The sequence below is a fragment of the Suricata suricatta genome, chromosome 11 (genome assembly GCF_006229205.1).
Source record: "Suricata suricatta isolate VVHF042 chromosome 11, meerkat_22Aug2017_6uvM2_HiC, whole genome shotgun sequence".
Taxonomy (NCBI): domain Eukaryota; kingdom Metazoa; phylum Chordata; class Mammalia; order Carnivora; family Herpestidae; genus Suricata; species Suricata suricatta.
In genome coordinates, this window is record NC_043710.1 from 71,786,269 (window position 1) to 71,806,562 (window position 20,294).

Consider the following 20,294-nt stretch of genomic DNA (forward strand, 5'->3'; position numbering starts at 1 on the left):
CTTCTAAAGGCTAAGCAATACAAGAACTCCATGAACTGGGTGACTTATAAACCACAGATATTTATTTCTCACAGTTTGGAGAAAAGAAATATGGGAATTCCAGGATCATGATGCCTGCAGATTCAATGTCTGGTGAGAGCTCGCTTCTGCTTTAGACAGCCACCTTCTCACCGTAAACTCACATGGCAGAGAGGTCAAAGTGTCTCTCATGACTCTTCCTATTAAGATACTAGCCCATTCATGAGACTCTGCCTTCATGACCTAATCACCAACCAAAGTAAACCTTAACACATAGGGGAGTAGGTTTCAACCTATGAATTTGGCGGGTACACAAACATTGAGTCAGTACCACCCCCTGTGCCAATTAGTATGGCACAGGAGCAGCATATGCTGAGTGGGTATTCCACTCTGTGGTCGTGCTCCTGCCATTGATTCATGAAATAGTTTTTTCCAGGAATATGAAATAGAGGCTGTCAAACAGGTCTTCAACAGGCTGCTGGCATGGTGGTGATAATGGTAAAAAGGGAAATGTTACAAAGGAGTAAGAATGCTTTTGTTTTAATTCTTTGATAGTCCCTGATCCTCACAGAGGTGTGTGGTAACTATTTATAAATTAGAATATTTCTTTAGGGACCACTTTATTTTTTAGGCACGCAGAGAAATAGTTTCGGTAGATTGGTGGGGAAAGGGGGGAGACTGATTGGAAGATTAAGTCATTATCTCAGCTGGAGGACAGGATTTTGCCTTGAGTCATGTTGTGAATAGTCTGTGGAATTTACTTAGATTATTTGAGCTACAGATTTGTAATTTCAAATGATACCCTTTTGTATTTATATAGCGGTTTTCATCTTAGGAATGCTAACTGCTGAAAGAATATCTTATTTGTAGGAAAGAAAATGATGAAAATGATAATAGCAGTCATTGACAGTGAAGCTATTGGGAGAATAATTAATATTTGAAAATATTTGGTAACCGGGAAAACTCAGCTTTCTGCTTACGGCTTGGACTTTCTATAGAAATGAGAGAGAATTTGGAGAACAAGGAGTTAAGGATGGATAGAATGATGAGTCTTCTTCCCAGTGTTTCAAATTCTGGTGACTGTAAATTTAATTTTGCACTGTCTTTCTCTACTTTCCATCCTCTGTACTCATGCCAGTACATCTAAGGATAGAAAGCTTGGTTGAACTGATTTGCATCTTAAAATGGTTGTCTCAACAGTGACATCTTTTATAATCATACCTTAAGGAGAGAAATTATGAACTTCTACAGATAAGTAATATAATAGTGTTCAATTGTTCTGACAAAGTGCCAGATGCTGTTCTAAATGCCTTACATATATAACATATTAGTCCTATAAAATACGTACATGACTTGTGTTTTAAGGATAAGGGAAAAACAGGCTCAAAGAGGCAGTCAGTGGCCCACATTTTTATAGCTAGTAAGTAACAGAATCAAGACTCAAACCCAGAAAGGCTGATTCCAGAACCCATGCTCTTAGTCATTATTCTCTACTACCTCTCTTCTCTTCCTCACCTTCTTCTTTTTTCCTTTCCTTCCCCCACCCCCAACCATGAAATGGATCTACTGCAACATATGTTTTCCTTCCTCCCTCCCTTCTTCCATCCCTCTGTCCCTTCCTTTCTTCCTTCCTTCCTTCCTTCCTTCCTTCCTTCCTTCCTTCCTTCCTCTTGTCCTCCTTTCTATTTCAGTTGAAAACAAGCAGGCCTACCTGAAGTGAGGTGACTGGATGGGATTGGACTAACTCAAGGAAGGCTCCTGAACAAGATACCCCACTGGGATCAGAGGTAGAAAGAGGAAGTAGCTGAGAAAAATCAGTGGCTGGTTGAGTCAGTAGATGAGAATGGTGGCATATAGGGTTATTGAACAAATAAGTAAGTAGATGGAAGCCAGTTTTGTTTTGTTTTGTTTTGTTTTGTTTTGGGGGTTGTTTCTGTTTTGTCTTTATTTCACTGTGAGAGAAGATAGTACAAATAAGAAAAAAGGAAGACGACTGATTCTATGATGTTGGATTGCAACTAGAGGTATCAGTTCATTTTCAAGGTATATAGTAGCAGTAGCTATACCTGAGGCCAGCCTGCATCATCAAAAATGATAAAATCATGGGACATCTAGGTGGCTCAGTTGGTTAAGTGTCTGACTTCAGCTCAGGTCATGGTCTCATGGTTCATAAGTTTAAGCCCTGTGTTAGGCTCTGTGGTGATAGCTCAGAGCCTGGAGCCTGCTTTGGATTCTGTATCTCTCACTCTCTTTGCCCCTCTACCGCTCACCCTCTGCCCCTCTCTCTCTGTCTCTTTAAAAAATAAATAAACTTAAAAAAAATGATAAAGTCTTGAAGGTCAGGAAAAACTGAAGAATGTCTTCCTGATTGAAGAAGAGGAAGGAGTGGTGACCACTAAGTGCCACGTGTGATCCTGGATTGGATCCTTTTACTGTAAAGGAAATCATTAGGACAATTGGTCAGATTTGAATGGGGTCTCAAAATGAAGGATGTAGAAGAATTCTTCATACTCTTCTTGCAGATTTTCTGTAAATTAGAAGTTATTTTGAAATAAAAATTGAAAGAAGAAAGAATGGCCAGGATAAGTTTTACTTGCTAGTTGTTTTTGTGAGTACATTTAAAATTTTGGAATTTAACCAAGTTACCAGAATCAGAGATTATTAAACTCCACTGACTGTGGATTAAAATGAGTTTCTGTTAATTACAAATAATGAGTCTGAAAATAGCAATATTTTTGTATGGTTTCCTTTGGGAACATACTTTGATTCAGTGAAACACCATGCTTTTAAGAAATGGGCTACATTTTAGCAACTTCTTTCCCTGAATTGTTTTTGTAAAACCATGTTTCTGAATGATACTAGCTAGAGGGATTTTTTTAGGACAGAGGTTCCAAGTAATTAAGGGAAAGGTGTTTGCCTGTCTTAGAATAATTTCAAATATAAAAGGTATGGCAGAAGTCAACTGTATGAAGCTATACAACATTTTCTATTAGTATGTGTTTCTCTGGATGTAGCTTTGAGAATTTCTATAGCTGATTTTCTCTTCTTCACTTTCTTACAGAGATGGGAAAATGCCAATATGATTTTTCCTAAGGCTTTTTTTTAATGTTAAATTGGACTCACTTTTACAATCCTCTTAAATTCAAATGAATTCATTAAATTGTATTTAGGATCCTCAAGACAGGGACCCTGATCTGCAGAAAGTGGAATATTTAATTACACTAAATTGGTTATTAGTATAATTTTATTACAGCAGATCCCATGTACCTCCTTTTCCCTTGTATCCAACAGCCAGGGTGATTCTGGTTTTTGTTTATTTTTGTTTTTTTAATTTTTCACTATTATTAAAAAGATGCTGTAAGATGCCTGTGTGGCTCATTCAATTAAGCATCCGACTTTGGTTCAGGTCATGATCTCACCATTCCCGAGTTTGGGCCCCACATCGGGCTCTGTGCCTACAGCTCAGAGCCTGGAGTCTGCTTCAGATTTTGTGTCTCCCTCTCTGTCTCTGCCCTTCCCCCACTTGTGATCTGTCTCTCAAACATAAATAAACTTAAAAAAAATTTTTTTTAAAGATACTGTGATCGTCATCTTTGTAAATGAGTTTCTTTTCATTTTCCCATTAGAGTAAATTCCTAGAGACAGACTTGCAGGACAAAGAAATGCACATTTTTGAGGCTTTTGATATTGAAAAATTACTTGTAGTCACACAAACTAAAATGTCCCCTATTAAGGTTAGCTATTTGTATTATTTTCAATATTGAAGTGCTTAAGTGTAGCTTATTTAACTTACCAAAATAAAACCTTTATTTTGGATGTTTCATTGAGTTTTTAGAATTGTGAATATGTTGGCCTGGACCCCATTATGGTAGGGAGAGCCTAGAACTCCTCATTTGCAGGAAGGCTTCAGAGAAGTTGGGAGTGCAAGCTCTGGCCCTTGAAGAGGGCCCTGCAGGGCTAATGTGGGATTTGATTCTCCTTCAAGAACACTTGTCATTTCTTGCCAATTCTTTACTTATTTGCTCTTTTAAGATAGGCCTAAAACACCTTTCCATTTTAAGCCTTTACCTAGCGCTATCTAAAGCCCAGTCTCAACAAGGAACAAATGTTTATTTTTCCCCAGCAGTGGAACTGGAGCAAAGCTGGCCAGGAGCACTGCTTAGCAGCCATCCACTTGCTCAAAGTCTGGTGTAAAATCCCTCCCTCATCACTTATGAGTCATCTAAAGACTTCCAAGACTTTGACAGTTGGCTTCCCACTTTGCTTCATCCTCAAGAGGATGGCCATTTGGGTCCAAGGATCTCTGTGTTCTGATCTTTTCCAGTAGATTTGTGCCCAAGACTTAGAGAAAAAGAATATTTTCAACAGTAGTTGAAAATTGTTTACCTTGAGTCCATTTTTAGAACAAGAATCTTTCTAAGGATGGCCTCTGTTGCTATTTTTAATGTCCTTTTAGAACAAGTCTCTTAACCCTTGTTAAGACTCACAGATTTTTCATTTGCTTTTTGCAATTAGCTGCTGTTTCAGGGCAGAGATGAAATGTTTTCTTTTTCCAGTAACTTGCTAGTGTGGTACATCCATTAAATCAAGTTACACATGTACTATTGTTATTGGCAGTGACCTCATTGATTAATTACAGGCTGACCCTCCTGACAAGTCCCTACTGATTTTACTTCCTGAGTGATGAGTTCCAATGTTTCTTATACAGTTGGAGTAAAGGAGGCTTACAATAATAGTCCTGCTTTGGAACATTCTCTGCTCTACCAGCATTAATTAACAAAGCACTTCATTGAGGAAAATGGGTATGTATTCTGTTACAGATAAAAAGGTTTAAGAGACTGTTTCCAGACCATTCAGCAAGTCACTGGTATCCATCAGAAGGAGGAGAAAGAAATCAGTTCTTCCTTTTTAAGACATCAGCCAGATGAATTTGGGTGAAGGTAGACAAAGATCTACAGAAGAGCAAATAAGTGGCACATTTCCTATAAAATATGATCATTGCTTGGTTCCATTCTGAGTCTAGACAGAAAGGCTAAATGCAGCTACCTTCTTTCTAATAATTAGAGGACGATTTATATTAGGGAGTTAATGAGGAATTATATTAGTTAGGATAAAAGTTAAGCTAACATAACAAAGAAACTCCCAAGTACAGTGGCTTAATGAAGACAGAGGATTAGTTTCTTTAATATAACAGATAAGAGGTGACAGCCCAGGTAGATGGGGTGGCTCTATTCCATGTAATATATCATGAACTAAGAATTTTCCATCTTACACCCACCATGTCCTTGGGTGTGTTCTTTATCTCCATGTTTGAAGCTAAGTCTTAGGCATGTCCATGTTCTAGCTCACAGGAAAAGGAAAGACCAGAACTCCAGGGCATATCACTTACTTTTACGTTGGGATGAGCTGGAATTTGCATTCCATTGGCTTGAACTAGCCATCCCCAGCTGTAAAAGAGGCTGAGAAATGCATGTGGTTTCCAGCTGAGTGGCCATGATCTTCCAATACTGTGGAAGCGGAGAGGAGATAGTAGTGGAAAAGTGGCAGTCCCCATTAGAAATTCGTTTCCTGGAGCACTTCTCCTGGACTGTGGAAAGCTTTATCAAACGTCATATAACCAGCACTTATAAGCACTCAGTATATTTTCACTGAACGAGTTGATTCAGGTATGAAGATGTATGGAAAGTCCTAATCTACAGATACCAAGCCCTGACCCTCACCCCATGTGTGAATTCACATCATCTAGGTACAACTTTCTTCTCATTTGTTTGTGTTGCTTACTTAAGCCTAAATCTGCTTACTGGCTCAGCAAAGTAGATATATCCTATTTTCTGTACTCAAGTAAGCTTATCGTTTTGAATGACTTTTGGTGGTCTCTCTATCTCTCTCTCTCTTTGGTCACATAAACAGTGTCCCTTCCTCTCAGATCTCAGTAACAGAGATGTGACATGTATAACTGAGGCCTAATTGAGGCTATTCATATTGTGACGCTGCTGTCTACTTCTATATCAAGCACCGTTTGTCATAGAAAGGATGCTTAAATACAGGAAATCAATCTTGTACCATAAGCAAGCACATGGAGTACAAGCCTGCTACATCAGACCAATATAAATGGATGCCTAGGTGCCCCTACTTCTCCCAAATTCAATTTCAGAAGATTTTCTACATTAGAACAAACTTCTCTCCCTATAGAACCTCACTTTTTCCTTCCCTGTGTTGTTCTGGTGTCGTTTCACATCTTTTAGGAAGTATTCTTCAAGACGCTGCTATGATTCATGTGCTAGGTATGGTTCAAGCGCTTAGTGCATGAAAGCTGACACATAGAGAATGTATTTTTAGTCCAGGGAACTTACCCGTAAGTGATGTAATCAGTGTATACACAATATACTGTAGAAGTGTGGAGGAGGCACAGGTTAATTCAAAGTGAGAAAGTGACAGAGGCTTCTTAGGAGGAAGAGTTGAACTTGACCTTTAAACATTAGAGGAGCACATATATTAGGAAGACTGTTACTGGTCCAAGAACCCTGCTACAGAGAGACAGAAAATTCAGAGAGCCAGTGTGCCAATGTGTTCAGAGGTGGTGGAGGGTAAGTAAGACAAACAGTACTAAGTAGGTAGAAGCCAGATCATAAATGGGCTGGCGTCTGAAATGTTATATGACAGAAAGTGGCCAAGTTCATAAAAGTACAATTTCTCATCTTAAAATCAAATTCAGATTTTAACTGGCCATTGCTACTTCTGTGATACCCTAAACACAGTTCCCTTTATGTCAAAAGGTTTGAGAAAAGAGTCCTCAAAGACTAATGTTTATTTATCCATAGAATAGTCTTCTGTGTTGTACAGTAATCTTCTAGATTTGTCAGTCAAATGTTTCTTTCCTTCTTTCTTTCTTTTTTTCAAGTTTATTTATTTATTTTGGGAGAGAGAGAGCATGCATGAGAGACAGGTAGAGAGAGAGAAGGAGAGGGAGAATCCCAAGCAGGCTTCTCACTGTTAGCGCAGAGCCCAACATGGGGTTCGAACTCATGAACCTCAGGATCATAACCTGAGCCTGAATCAGACACTTAACCAATTGAGGTGCCCAGGTGCCTCTGCAAATATTTCAAAAGCATTTGCTTATTGAACATTCACTAAAATAGCTTATTTGCATTCAGTATATGCTGGGCACAGTATCCTGATAATTGAGATTAAAAAAAAAACAAGGGTCTCCTGGGTGGTTCAGTCAGTTAAGTGTCCAGGTCATGATGTCGCGGTCCATAAGTTTGAGCCCCATGTCAGGCTCAGTGCTGACAGCCTGGAGACTGCTTTGGATTCTGTATCTCCTTCTGTTTCTCTGCCCTTCCCTCACTCACACTCTGTCTCCCTCTCTCAAAAATAAACATTTAAAAACCCAAAATTATTATTATTATTTTACCTTTTTCCTATAATCTTTCTTTTCCTCTATGTCCTTTCTTTTCCTTAATCTTTTAATAACAATCCTCCTCACCATCTCTGCTTCTGTGGTCAGAGGAGCTAGGGTTTTGATACAGGCTTAAGTGTGTTAAGTTGGCTACAAGGGAGAATGGTCTAGAAATTGGGAAGAAGTCAACACAACCCATTTCCACTACTAGTAATTTAACCATAAGCCCAAATTGGCTAACTCTGTGTGGGTTTTAAGTTAAGTGCAAAGGAAGGGAACCTAATGGCCTGGACTTTTTATGGTGGAGTCTCCAATATGCTAATTCAAGTTCAAGACCCTTTGAAAGAATTCTATTACCAACCAAATGTAAATTTACCTGCCTTAGGAACAAAACAATAAAACCCACTTAAGTACTTGGGATGGACTGCTGGCTTTGAAAATATGGTTTTGGTGACCTCAGATCCTCTTAGGCTGAAGTTCAATATTCCCTCCCTCATCCCTGAAATAAAGGCCAGAATGACTTAACGGTTCCTAAGGGACCCTCATTTTGCACAAATGGCTTCTGCATAGGGTTGGCTTCCACAGTACAGGCCTTCCCTACATAGGGCACTGAAAGAGAGGAACATTCTGGGAGAGGTAATTTTGGAAATAGGAGCACCATGGAATGTATTTATTTATTTCTATCAGTCTAAAGGATCCATTAGCTTAACATAAACAACCACATCACCACAGCAGAATAGCAGCGAAGACATTAAGTGTGTTCATGACGTCAGTCTCGGTCTCCTTATCTCGCCTACAATGTTATCTTCTCAAAAGTTTTTGCAGAGACTAGTAGGGATACCAAAGCAGTTTTGGCTACCCTATAAGCATACCAGCTGTTTTACAAAGCTCATGACAGCGGCCTAAACTACTTTCACTCCTAAAAAGGCATAGAATGTTATCATTTTAGCTGGAGGCAGAATAACAAGCATCTAGCTTCTGACATATGAATTGTTGCAAAGGAAAATGAACATTTTCTATGTTTCTTTGGACTTGTCTTGTTTCAACAGTAGTTAAACTGAAAGAGAACATACTATCTGGCCATTTTTCAGCACACTTTCTTAGACTTTGGGCACTCAGAGTAAGTAAGTCATAGCCCCTGCCTTCAAGTCCTTCATTGTCTTGTGGTCATGGAACATGTGATTCCACTTACATGAGTTACCTAGAATAGCTAAATTTATAGAGACAGAAAGTAAAATACTGGTTGCCGAGGGCCTGTGGGAGAAGGCAACAGAGAGCTGCTTTTAAACTTGTCTAGCCACTAACTTTTTTGTAGACAACAGTATTTCCTAGAATAGGTCAGGAATCTTATTCTTATTTTTAAAGAGTTGCTATATTTAAAACATTCATTATATTTTGGGGACAATTGGACATTTGGCTACTGACTTACTTAATGATATTAAGGAATTACATTTCCTTAGGTGTAAAAGAAATCGGTTTTGTTTGTTTCTGTGGACTTTATTTTTTTAATTGTGGCAAAATACAGTAACTTAAATGTCACCATCGTAACCATTTTTAGGTGTATAGGTCAGTAGTGCATTCACATCATTTGGTACCAATCTTTAGAACTCTTTTCACTTTGAAAAATTGACACATTGTTCCCACTAAGCAGTTCGCCTTTGCCTTCTCCCACAGGCCCTTGGCAACCAGTATTTCACTTTCTGTCTCTATAAATTTAGCTGTTCTAGGTACCTCATGTAAGTGGAATCACACAGTGTTTGTCTTTTTATGGCGTGTTTATTTAACATAACATTATGCCTTCAAAATTTATCAGTGTTGTAGCATGTATCAGAATTTCCCTCCCTTTTTAAGGCTGTATAGTATTCCACCATATGAATATAGGCCATTTTGTTCATCCATTCAGATGCAGACTGACACTGGGACTGTTTTCACCCTTTGGCCATTATGCATAATGCTGCTATGACGATAGGTGTACAACAGTCCCTGAATTCAATTATTTTAGGCAAATGCCCAGAAATGGGACTTATGGAACATATGGCAATTCCACTTTTAGTTTTTGTGAGGAACTACCATACGGTTTTCTATAGCAGCTGTACCATTTTATAGTTCCACTAACAGTATACGAGGGGTCCAGTTTTTCCACATCCTTGCCAACTGTTATTTTTTAGGTTTTTTATTTTTATAGTAGCCATCCTAATGAGTGTGAGGTGTCTAATTTGATTTTAACTAGCCATTTAGCAAATGTTTATGGGGTGCCTACTGGGTAAGAGACCCCAGGCTAGGTTGAGTAGGGCTCTGAGAATGTTTCCTTTATAGTCAGTTGACTGATTCACAGTTGTCTAGTGGCTTCTGCCAATAGTTTGGTACATCCTGTACCTTCTACATCCTAGAAGGGCGACAAACGTAAGGTTAAGGGTCTGCACACTGACCATGTTGCAAGAACTAACCCCCTGTCTCAAGACTTCATATGAAGAGAGTCCTAAGATTGTGAGCAGATTATATTTAAAATGTATTTACTTATTTCTTCATGGAACACATGTGATTTGATTACCTGTACTGGCCAGAAAAACCTACTGCTGAGAAAATGATAACCAGGTTTGATAGGTTTTGTTATAAAGCATTGTTTTGGTCACGTGTGTCCGCACTTGCAGGTACAATGTCAGATACACAAGGTCCCTACTCAACGCTGCATGCATACCCTTAACAAAAGCAGGAGAAAAGGGAGCCCCTTTCCCTGACTCTCCTTTCACCTATTTTTAAGCAGTGGTACGTGTCACAGTCAGGGATCAGCCCTTAGAACCAGAACGAGTGTAGAGGCAGGGGGTGGGTGTACACTCTGGAAACTTCTAGATACCAATCATTTAACTTGTACATCTGCATAAGAAAATTATTTAATAGTCTTCCTTGCTTCCTGTGTGTTCAGAACGTGAAACCAAGGCCACTTTTCACCTCTGTGTACTAATTTTCCTCATCCCTTAGTCATCCTTCACTCTGCCAGTGGGCCAGGCTTGTACTGAACACATCCTTTCTACAGTTGATATGGGTCAGGCACTGGGCTGGGCATGGAAGATAGGGCAATGAAAAAGATAACAGAGTCTGAACTCATGGTGGCACTTAGGGTCTGCTGGGTGCTTATGGATTATTTATAAAGAAGGGCCTCTTAGTTGAAAGACAGCCTATACATTTTGCAGTAGTATCCCAGATTGCTTTGCCATAAAACTCAGCCCCCCCCCCATCCTTGATATTTGCTGCCAAAACCCACCATATGCTTCAGAACTCTTTCTATTTTGGTAGTGCTTCTATATGGGCGTGAGGAGAATTGCTAACAGGAAAAAATGTACATGTATACACAAATACAGATATATCGCTATATATAGTAGGGTTCACTTTCTAATATACCATTAGAAAAAGCACACATATTAAAGTACTCATTCCTGTATTTATGATTTCTTTGGAGTTAGGAATAAGGATCATCCTGATGTCCACATATACTCCACCTAAGCCATGTCGGCTCTTTATTTTTACTCCATTTCCTTGTAAGATGAACGCCTCTCTTTGGTAGGAAATATGGGACTTGACAGGGACATGAACCTGTTGGTTGAATCAGTTTTAACAGCTCAGAAAGGCTCAGAACAGGGTGATGGAGGCCGAGTCTGTGGTGAAGCAAGTATCAAGGAGCCACTGTCCCCACTGAGTTCCTCTGAGAAGCTTCCGCTCCCCAGCCTGTGTGTCCTCTGGCTTCACCTTAGATTGAATTTCTGAGAAGGCTGGAATCTGTTGAACTGAGTACAGGGATGTGGGCAACTGAACAAAAAGTGTTTTATTTATTTCCTGACAGACTTTTAACAGGCTGTGGTTATAATGGGAGAGAAATGCATTCTGTCCACAACACAAATTGCTTTTCTCCCTGAACATTATAGTGGCACTTCCTGGCCCAGGATTTCCATGGTTGTCGAATTTGGTCTCTCTTTTGTTGGTTTGTGAACTAAGAAAGAAAAGAACAAGACCTTTGTAACCCAAATAACGAAGTAATAATGAAGTCCTTTATAAAGGCAAGCTTATTCCCACATCTGATTCCAAGGTACAGGACATACTTCTCATTAGGAGGCATTTTAAGTACTTAGTGGTAGTGTATCAGGCATTAGAAAGATTAAATAAATATGATCTCATTCATAGGAAACTTCGCCTCCGAGACAGACACCTTATGCACATACAGGCATATTCTCAAATGCTGTTAATGTTAAATAGTAATGGTGCTGGTCAGACCCCCTAGACTAACTGCTTCACCCCCACTATCATGTTCTCATTCTTGAAATCCACGTTCCCAGGGCCTGGAGAGGGAATCAACACTTTTTATTGATGAGCCTGGAAAAAGAAAGAACTTTGATCAGAGTTTGTGTGGCCCAAGACAGATTTGGGGCTCAGGATGAGAAGCTCATTGGTGTGAGAAGGCTTAGGGGAGTGATGTTTCTCAAGTAATCCTTACAGAGTGACCACTTTTTGATAAGAAATATACGACATTTTACCATATATCCCTCTTTAAAACTTCATGGGACATACCTAGTCATGTCAGATCAGCACATGGTTTGTGAAGCCCTCCCCCTTGAATGACCTGAAGAACCTAACCCCTACTCCAACCCCACTCCCACCACCAAATCTCACTTTCTGAGGAACACCAGGACCAGTTCTGGAATTTGGGTGTAGGTTGGGTGTGTCAGAGCATTCAGATTGGTAGGGACTCCAGGGACTTGCCTTGGACCACAGTTTTAGAAGCCGACACCATGTTTTGCTCAGATGGCAGTATATTCAAGGTGACTCATGAGGCTGATGGAGGTTGAGGTACCATGCTTTGGTGAACTGGGGAGCCTACAGGTACTGTGTGTCAGCACACGAGGCCAGCACCCATTTCCTCCCTGATGAGAAAGGTAGCCATCTTGTTTTTGACCCTCTTGTGCACAGTGCAAGAGAGTGAACCCTGGGTATAGTAAGAATGAGCTTCTTTCTCTATTCTTTTAAGTCTGATACCATGCTCTTTGGTATCCAATCATAAGAACAGCAAACTTGCTTTTCTCCCAACTTCTTAGAGATTATGATTATCAAAAACTTTTGATGAAACAATCAACATCAGGCCTCAGCTGTCAGACATCTAGCCCTCATGTCTGACATGAGGAACTCGTACCCTGTTCCCCCCAGTCAGGCCCTCTGGGTTCTCATGAGCCTGACCACAGTTACCATGTAATTCCCTCCTTGTGAGCCTACTCTGTATTACTAAGATTTTGTGAATTTCTTTGCCAACATTCCCCCGCCTTTGTCACTTGAAAGACTGACCTTGACATTTGTGTGAATTTTGTTCCCTTCACTTTTTAGCTTAGCTCTTCTTTTCTTCTCTGTGCCTTTTGCTTACTCTGCTCTGTCCCTTCTATAACCTCCTACAACCCCCTCAATCTTTCTCCTTGTACCTATCTCGTTGCCTCCTCTTGGGTTTACTGATGGTTTACAGAGTGTTTTCATAAATTAGCTCGATTGCTAAAAACTTGTGTGATGTCACCTGTAACTGGGTCATTGATGGGTAGTGTTCTAGTTAGAAACAGACTGTAGAGGGGTCTTACAGCAGCTCCAAACTAAAGCTTATCTGATAGAGTTCACATGATGATCTATTAGATCTTTTCAAGGTAAACAAACACCCCATTTTTTGTTAACATTTTATTGAGCACCTCCAAGTAACAGACAATTTATAGGATATCACTTTTTCCATTTTACAGCTGAAGAAACTGAGACTCAGAGTTTAAATATTTTCTCTAGACTTATGCTACTGGTGAAGGGACCTTGCCAGGCTTTAAACTCTGGTCTTTCTGGCTATAGCCAAGCCCTACCATTTCTGTTATGGAGGACTGTTCATGGATGGAGAATTCTTGGTTTTTAGAAGCTCATTTGAGTATTTCTCAAGCAGTCTTCCTTAACTGTACAGATGCATAAAAAATAGGAGTAAAGAATTTAAATAGTCATTTCCTCCCTGGAAGATTGCTGAAGATGTTGACTTAAAGTATATTCTGAGAAATGTAGGCTTTTCATCTAAAGTATCATATGTGATTGATAATGGTATACAAAACTAAATGACCCAGGGATGCAGGACTAGTCCTAAGTTTATAACTAAGTCCAACATGCCAGACCAATATGAATCAAAAGGAGAAAAGCCTTTGGGAAAATGTTTGAAATATTAAAGCTAAAAGGGAAAATGCCTCAGTAACCCATGGGAATAAAATGACCTCATTCATTTAAAAGATTTGTATTTTATTTGCAGTTTCCTAAGAGAATGGTCTCTGCAGGAGAACTTTTTCTTAGAAGCTCATAGTTGGAGAACAACTTTGAGAGTCCATATTGAAGAATCAGATAGGGGAGAAATCATCAAGAATATGAACTTGTGGTATAAAGGCTAGATAGCACTTCTCTTTTTAAATGGGTTTCTCTGGTTTCAGAGACGCATGTTTTTTTCTGTGCGGTGAAAGGGTTCATATACAAATCATCTGCATAATCAGATACATAGACCTTACTTTGGTGTACCCTTTGTAAGTTTCCACAGGGAACTGAGCATTATTTGAGCTTCACACAGCTCTGTGAGGGAGAGAGTGTGCATATGCATATGTATTTTCACCTAATAGCTGAGAAAACTGAGGCCCAGGAAGTTTATGTGATTTGTAAGACATCCAACTAGAAAGAGGCAAGAACAATAGAAGCCAGGCCTTGTGAGTATCATGGTGCAATGGGGAGGCTAAGGACTTCAGATTTACACAGTCTGGAGTTGAGGCATGGCTTCTCTATTAACTGTTGGCTAACCTTTGTTGGGCACTAAGCTCTAAACTTGAGTTAAATAAAGTTTATTTAGTAAACTTAGTAAAGATCTAATAGAACTATTCTTAGGTGAAGTAATAATCAAAAAATGAACAGCACAGTTCTAAGCCCAAAATAAATACACAACAAATGTCAGCTCTTCCTGCAGTGGTTGTGACTCCTAACCCTGTGCTCTTTCCTCCATACTATCCTGCACCTGAACCGGCCAGAGCAGATGCTTCCAGAAATAAGACATGCCCTCTGGACTGCTTCATATCCAGAGATAAGAATAGTCCTCTGCTACTTCTCACCTCTCCATTTGGCGTCACTATCCAGGAAGTTACTTTCTTTCCCAAGGGAATGGTCTCGCTATCTCAGGAAGAAACATTAGTATAAATAAATTTCAGAGGTCCCAATCACCAAGCATCACCCCATCACTATCCCAGTAAATATCAGACCAAACTATTGTCCCTTAGCAACAGGACCTGGTGATTGCAGAAATTAAATTACACGTCCTAGGCTGGCTTACCAAATAAATAGTACCATCAGTAAAATTATGTGTCCAGCCCTGTGCTGAGCATACAGTGTAAGAAGAACTTCTTTATTTGACTTCATCAGGAAAGAGGTACCTTACTCAAAGGGGTAAATCTAGACAACTGAAATCTATACCTTTAAGTGTATATACCTCAAAGGACTGTCTTTGATTGTAGCCTTTTCCAGGACATATGATACCTTCCTGGGCCTTTTAAAACTAATCATGATCATTAAGCACATCAAGGATCACACTGTGCTGTAATGAAGTACTTTCATGACACCTCAGCATGTTTGCGGTAGGTAGGATGTTGGCCCTCACCATGAAATGCCATCCTCCTCCCCACGGTTGTGCCTTTGACTTCTTATACCTCCTTCTTCTCTTTTTATAGCTATCTTCCTTACCTCTTATTCTCATCTATCACTTTCTCTTGTCAGAAACTGTTGAGTTTCTGGAATTGTTTCTAAAATAAGAGTGTACAGATGCTTAATGACACCCAAGAAGCCTCTCTTTCAAGTTAAGTCCACAAACATCTGAATCCTCCTGACTTGCACAGCTTGGAGATGGTGAAAGTTGCTGCTCTCAAGCGAGGTAAAAGCTAGCTAGGGAGAGAAGACATATTTCTCTAGCTGAAACATGACAAATATGTTTATATATTTTTTTAATATTTATTATTGAGACAGAAACAGAGTATGAATGGGGGAGGGGCAGAGAGAGAGGGAGACACAGAATCTGAAGCAGGCTCCAGGCTCTGAGCTGTCAGCACAGAGCCTGACGCAGGGTTCGAACCCACGAACCATGAGATCATAACCAACTGAGCCAGCCAGGTGCCCCAAATATGTTATTATTTTGATAGTAAGAATATCAGGAGTTCTGATTAGGTGAAACCATTGGAGCAGGCTTCATAGAATACGGGCTACCTAAGCTAGATATCAAAGAACTACTTAGCATTATATATTCACTCATGTGCTCACTCATTCATTCATTCCTTCGGTAACCATGGAGTGTGTTAGGAGTGAGGTGGTATTGCAGAAGACGTAATAAGGAAGCCAAGCAAGGTTTCCGTTCTTATGGAACGTGTATGTGAGGATAGAAAGACAATAGACACATAAAAAGAAATAAGAGCATATCAGAGGGCCATAGTTGCTGGAAACAAATTGGGTAGACAGTTAGGAAGGAGAATGATAGACCAGGTGAGGGTGTCATGGGCCACAGTAGGGAAGGTGGCCAGGGAAGGCCACAGCAGAGGTGCATTATTAGCTGAAACTTGAATGGTCAAAAGGAGCAGGTCGTGGGAAAACAGAGAAACAGAATGCCAGTAAAGGGAACACAAATGCAAAAAGACTTGAGCTGGAATGAAAGGTGCTGAGACCAGAGAAGGGGAGGGGAGAGATTTCCAGGGCACATGGGAGGTGAGATTTTATTGTCAGTGTAACAGGAAGCCAGGAGGTTTCAAGTGGGGAGTGATGCAAACATTTTTTTTAAATGTTTCTTATTTATTTTGAGAGAGAGAGAGAGAAAGAGAGAGCAAGCGAGTAGGGAAAGGGCAGAGAGAAAGGGAGAGGGGACCCAAAGCAGGCTTTGCATTGTCAGCCCGGAGCCAGATGCAGGGCTGGATCTCACAACCATGAGATCATGACCTGAGCTGAAATCAAAAGTCAGATGCTTAACTGACCAAGCCACCCAGGCACCCCAAAAACCAGCTGTTTTTTTTTTTAACGATCACCTGGTAGCTGTGAGAAGAAGGAGGTGGAGGTGAGGGCAGGAGTGGAGATGTGTGTAAAGATCAGCAACGTCATTCCAAGCAGGCATCTTCAAAGAAAAAAACAGAGAGGGGGGGGGGGGAGAGAGAGTTGTGGGGAAATAGTCCAAGAATGCAAGAGATAGCAAGTTAGAGGAAGGGGCATGAGAGTTTTAGTGTGTAGACTCTAAGTATGTAGAGTCTTAGAATAGAATCTGGTCCATGTAGAATAAACTTATGTCGTTCACAGGGCTACATTTCCCTGTTCATCCTTCTGCAAAACAGCTTAGGGTTGGTATTCACACCATCCGTGCCAAGACTTGATTGCCTCTGAAAGTTCACATAAAAGAAATTACACTGCACCCAGTTTTTCATTCCAAAGCAGCCAGCTATTAAACTCCGCTGGCCTGTGAATATGGGGCTTTGGAAGACAAATCTGGGCTGATTCCAGCCAGGTATTTAGAACACATTTGATCCTGGTTTTCCCTCAGTAAGAATAATAGCTTACATCTACTGAGTTCACTGTGTACAAGGCACTGCCCTCCATGCTTATGGGTATTATTTTATTTAATGTTCACATCTCCTTTATCCTGGTTTTGCAGATGAGGAGACAAGATGGGCATAGTCGGCTTAGTTAGCCAGTTCAAGGTGATAGATAATGAGAGGAGGTGTCAGGATTTGAACCCAGCCGGCCCGCTTGACTTCTGAATCTCTCCCTCCCTCCCTCAGGCCTCACTGGCTGATGCCATGTTTCTATGATACTGTTTAGGGATGCAAGTGTGGATAAAGCACGTGGCAAATGGAAGAGATGGAGATGAACTGCCACTCAGTGCCCCTGAAAAGGGCCTGCCATTCAGCTCGACCCCCCTCTGCTTATTTTTCTTGTTGTTAAACAGCTACTGTAATCCACTCCAGCCCCAAAATGGCTTCTTCCTTAATAGAAGGATGGCAGATGTTTATTGTTGGGTTTATTAAAAATAAAAAAACAAAAAGAAGAATATGGAGCAAGCTTTCTGAACCTTTGAACAAAAGACTCAGTGGACCCAGTGTTGGGGAACTTTCATTTCATTTATTGGTTGGTACTGCCAAGGTATCAGCCAAAAAATAAAAGTAATCATCCTGGCAGCTTCTACATGCCTTTCAACAAAGATTTAATAGCCCTGTGCTATCAGGAAAGTTCATACTGCAAAGACTTCATTACTTTCAGTGTGCGTACTGTGAGATGGGGTGATAAATCATTAGCCCAAACTTTGCTAATCAGAAGAAATGTACAGAAGACATGTTGCAATGGCTCGTGTTGTCTCAGTAATTCCCGAAGTTAAGGTAAGCTTCGCTGGGCTTCCAAGTCATTAGTGAGGATTGCAGGCTTGCTCCAGTCCTCTGCCACTGCCAGACGGCCCTGCAGTGGCTGTATGCTTGTCACAGGCTGCCCTGGGAAAAGCATTTTCAGGACTGCACAATTCCATTGTAACTTCTGCTTCCTTCCAAATGACTAGACTGTGTATGAATGAATTAGGCCAAGAGCCCTCAACTCATCAAACTCGAAACGACAGGAGAATAGTGAACTGTGTTTGTTCATCTGCGGTTCTTAAGGTTAATTCTTTGGTCATTTCAGTAAAAGGTTTTTGCTTTTTATTAGAGCCCCATGAAAGAAAACCAGGCCTCAGTTACAACAAGGAGTTGGAATTTCAGAAGTGCCATGTTTCTCATAAACGTATAGATTGAGGGGACACCCGGGTGGCTCAATTGGTTAAGCATCTGAGTTCACCTCAAGTCTTGATCTCGCGGTTCGTGAGTTCAAGCCCCGCATCGGGCTCCACACTCAGAATGGAGCCTGCTTGGAATACTCTTTCTATCTCTCTCTCTCTCTCTCTACCCCTTCTCTGCTCATGCTTCTTTCTCCTCAAAATAAATAAATAAACTTAAAAAAAAAAACAGGAATAGGTTGAATTTAAATCATTAGACATTTGGTTTGACAGCTTCTTATTTCTCCCCTCAGAGCCCTCACTGGGATCTGCTACTGCTTCATTGATCTCTCTGTGCACCCAGGTCTTGCTTCTTCATCTTTGGCTTGTGACAACAGCTAACAGCAAGCTTTGGATGTAGCCCATGTCTACCCCATGTTTGTGAAATTGAACACCTTTGAGCTGCTTGTCAGAATGCACTTCAGTAACTACAATGGATGTAGAGCAGCAAAAAGAGGCAGTTTATTCTTTAAACATTTTTTTCCACAGACTTCCAGCTATTCTGAGAGATTGTTTTCACATGGACTAGATTCTCATGTTCTGCTTTCTGAAAACAATTTTTTTCTTAAGGCTTAGTCTAAAGTACCCTCCCAACCACTTATATTTAAAATGCTGTGATATGCCTCCTATGTGGAATTTAAGAAACAAAGCAGATGAACATAAGGTATGGGAAGGAAAAATAAAATAAGATAAAAACAGAAGAGAGGGAGGAAAGGGGCGTCTGGGTGGCTCAGTCGGTTAAGCCTCCGACTTCAGCTCAGGTCATAAACTTGTAGTTCATGAGTTCAAGCCCCACATCAGTCTCTGTGCTGACAGCTCAGAGGCTGGAGCCTTGCTTCAGATTCCGTGTCTCCCTCTCTCTGTTCCTTCCCTGTCTGCACTCTGTCTCTCACTCTTTCTCAAAAATAAATAAACATTTAAAAAAAAAAACAGAGAGGAGGGCAAACCATAAGAGACTCCTAATTACAGAGAACAAACAAGGTTGATGGGGAGGGGGGTAGGTGGGGAGATGGGCTAGATGGGTGATGGGCATTAAGGAGATGCCCATTTTTGGGGATGAGCACTGAGTGTTATATGCAAGTTAATCACGGAATTCTAGTCCTGAAACCAATACTACACTATATGTTAACTAACTTTAATGCAAATAACTAAAAGAAAATGCTGTGATATGCATCAGAATTCTCTTATGTGGAGGAGGCCAACACAGTTTTCATTGACAATAAAATGGATGTCACACACGTATTTCCTTGAGGTCCCTCTCGGTATTCACATATGCTCAAGCGTCCTGTTTAGTTCTGTGCATGTTCCCATCAGCTCCCCGGAAGAGCTTTCAGTATTCCCACCAGAATATATCTCCCAGAGAAACACTGCTCAATAGAGAGTAAAATGTTCAAAAAATGCTTTGTAAAAGAGCGAACATTAATATATGGGGCCAATTTGCTGGTTAAGGACTACTTTCTTCTTTACTATGACTCTGTGCTTGGAGTGCAGATTAACCTTACAAACTTGATTATATTTAATTATACTTTAATATCTTCTACCTCTACCATTCTAAGCTGGGAATCATGAAGAAATCAATGCCATGACAGTTGTCCTTTTTCTGGGTGATTAGTTTATAATCCTCCCTGGGTGGCTTCCAGTCCCACAGTCTTTCCTGCAAGTTAAACCACGCTGGACTTCATAACCACATCACTGCTCCAAGAAGGGCGTTTCCTTCCATGACTTAAACTGTGTGTGGGGATTTTGGCATCGGCTGCCCTAAGGTAACTGGCCTTGTGCATATACCCATCCTACCTCGTCTCACGCTGCCCCCAGCAGCGGCATGGGGCTTCAGGAGGGCTGGTCTCTGCTCCCCTGCACCCTTCACTGGCAAGGCACCCCCATTCTTCAGACAAGCTGAGGAAATGCACAAGTCCCATAGGGTTGGAGCAGAGGACTCAGAGTGAGGCAGTCTGGGTTCAAATTTGGGCACTGTTATTACAAACTGAGTGCTCGTGAACAAGCTATATCAACATTTTGAACTTGCTTTTT

At 40.6% G+C, this 20,294-nt stretch overlaps 1 protein-coding gene across 2 annotated transcripts in view; it reads left to right on the forward strand.

Annotated features, from left to right (window-relative positions):
* The window catches only part of FAT3 (FAT atypical cadherin 3), a 525,182-nt gene that overhangs the window by 214,843 nt on the left and 290,045 nt on the right, over positions 1-20,294 (forward strand). For both annotated transcript variants that reach the window (XM_029914807.1, XM_029914808.1), the window contains exon 3: positions 2,402-2,417. In XM_029914807.1, the coding sequence (XP_029770667.1) occupies positions 2,402-2,417 (16 nt within the window). The remainder of the gene's footprint in view (positions 1-2,401; positions 2,418-20,294) is intronic.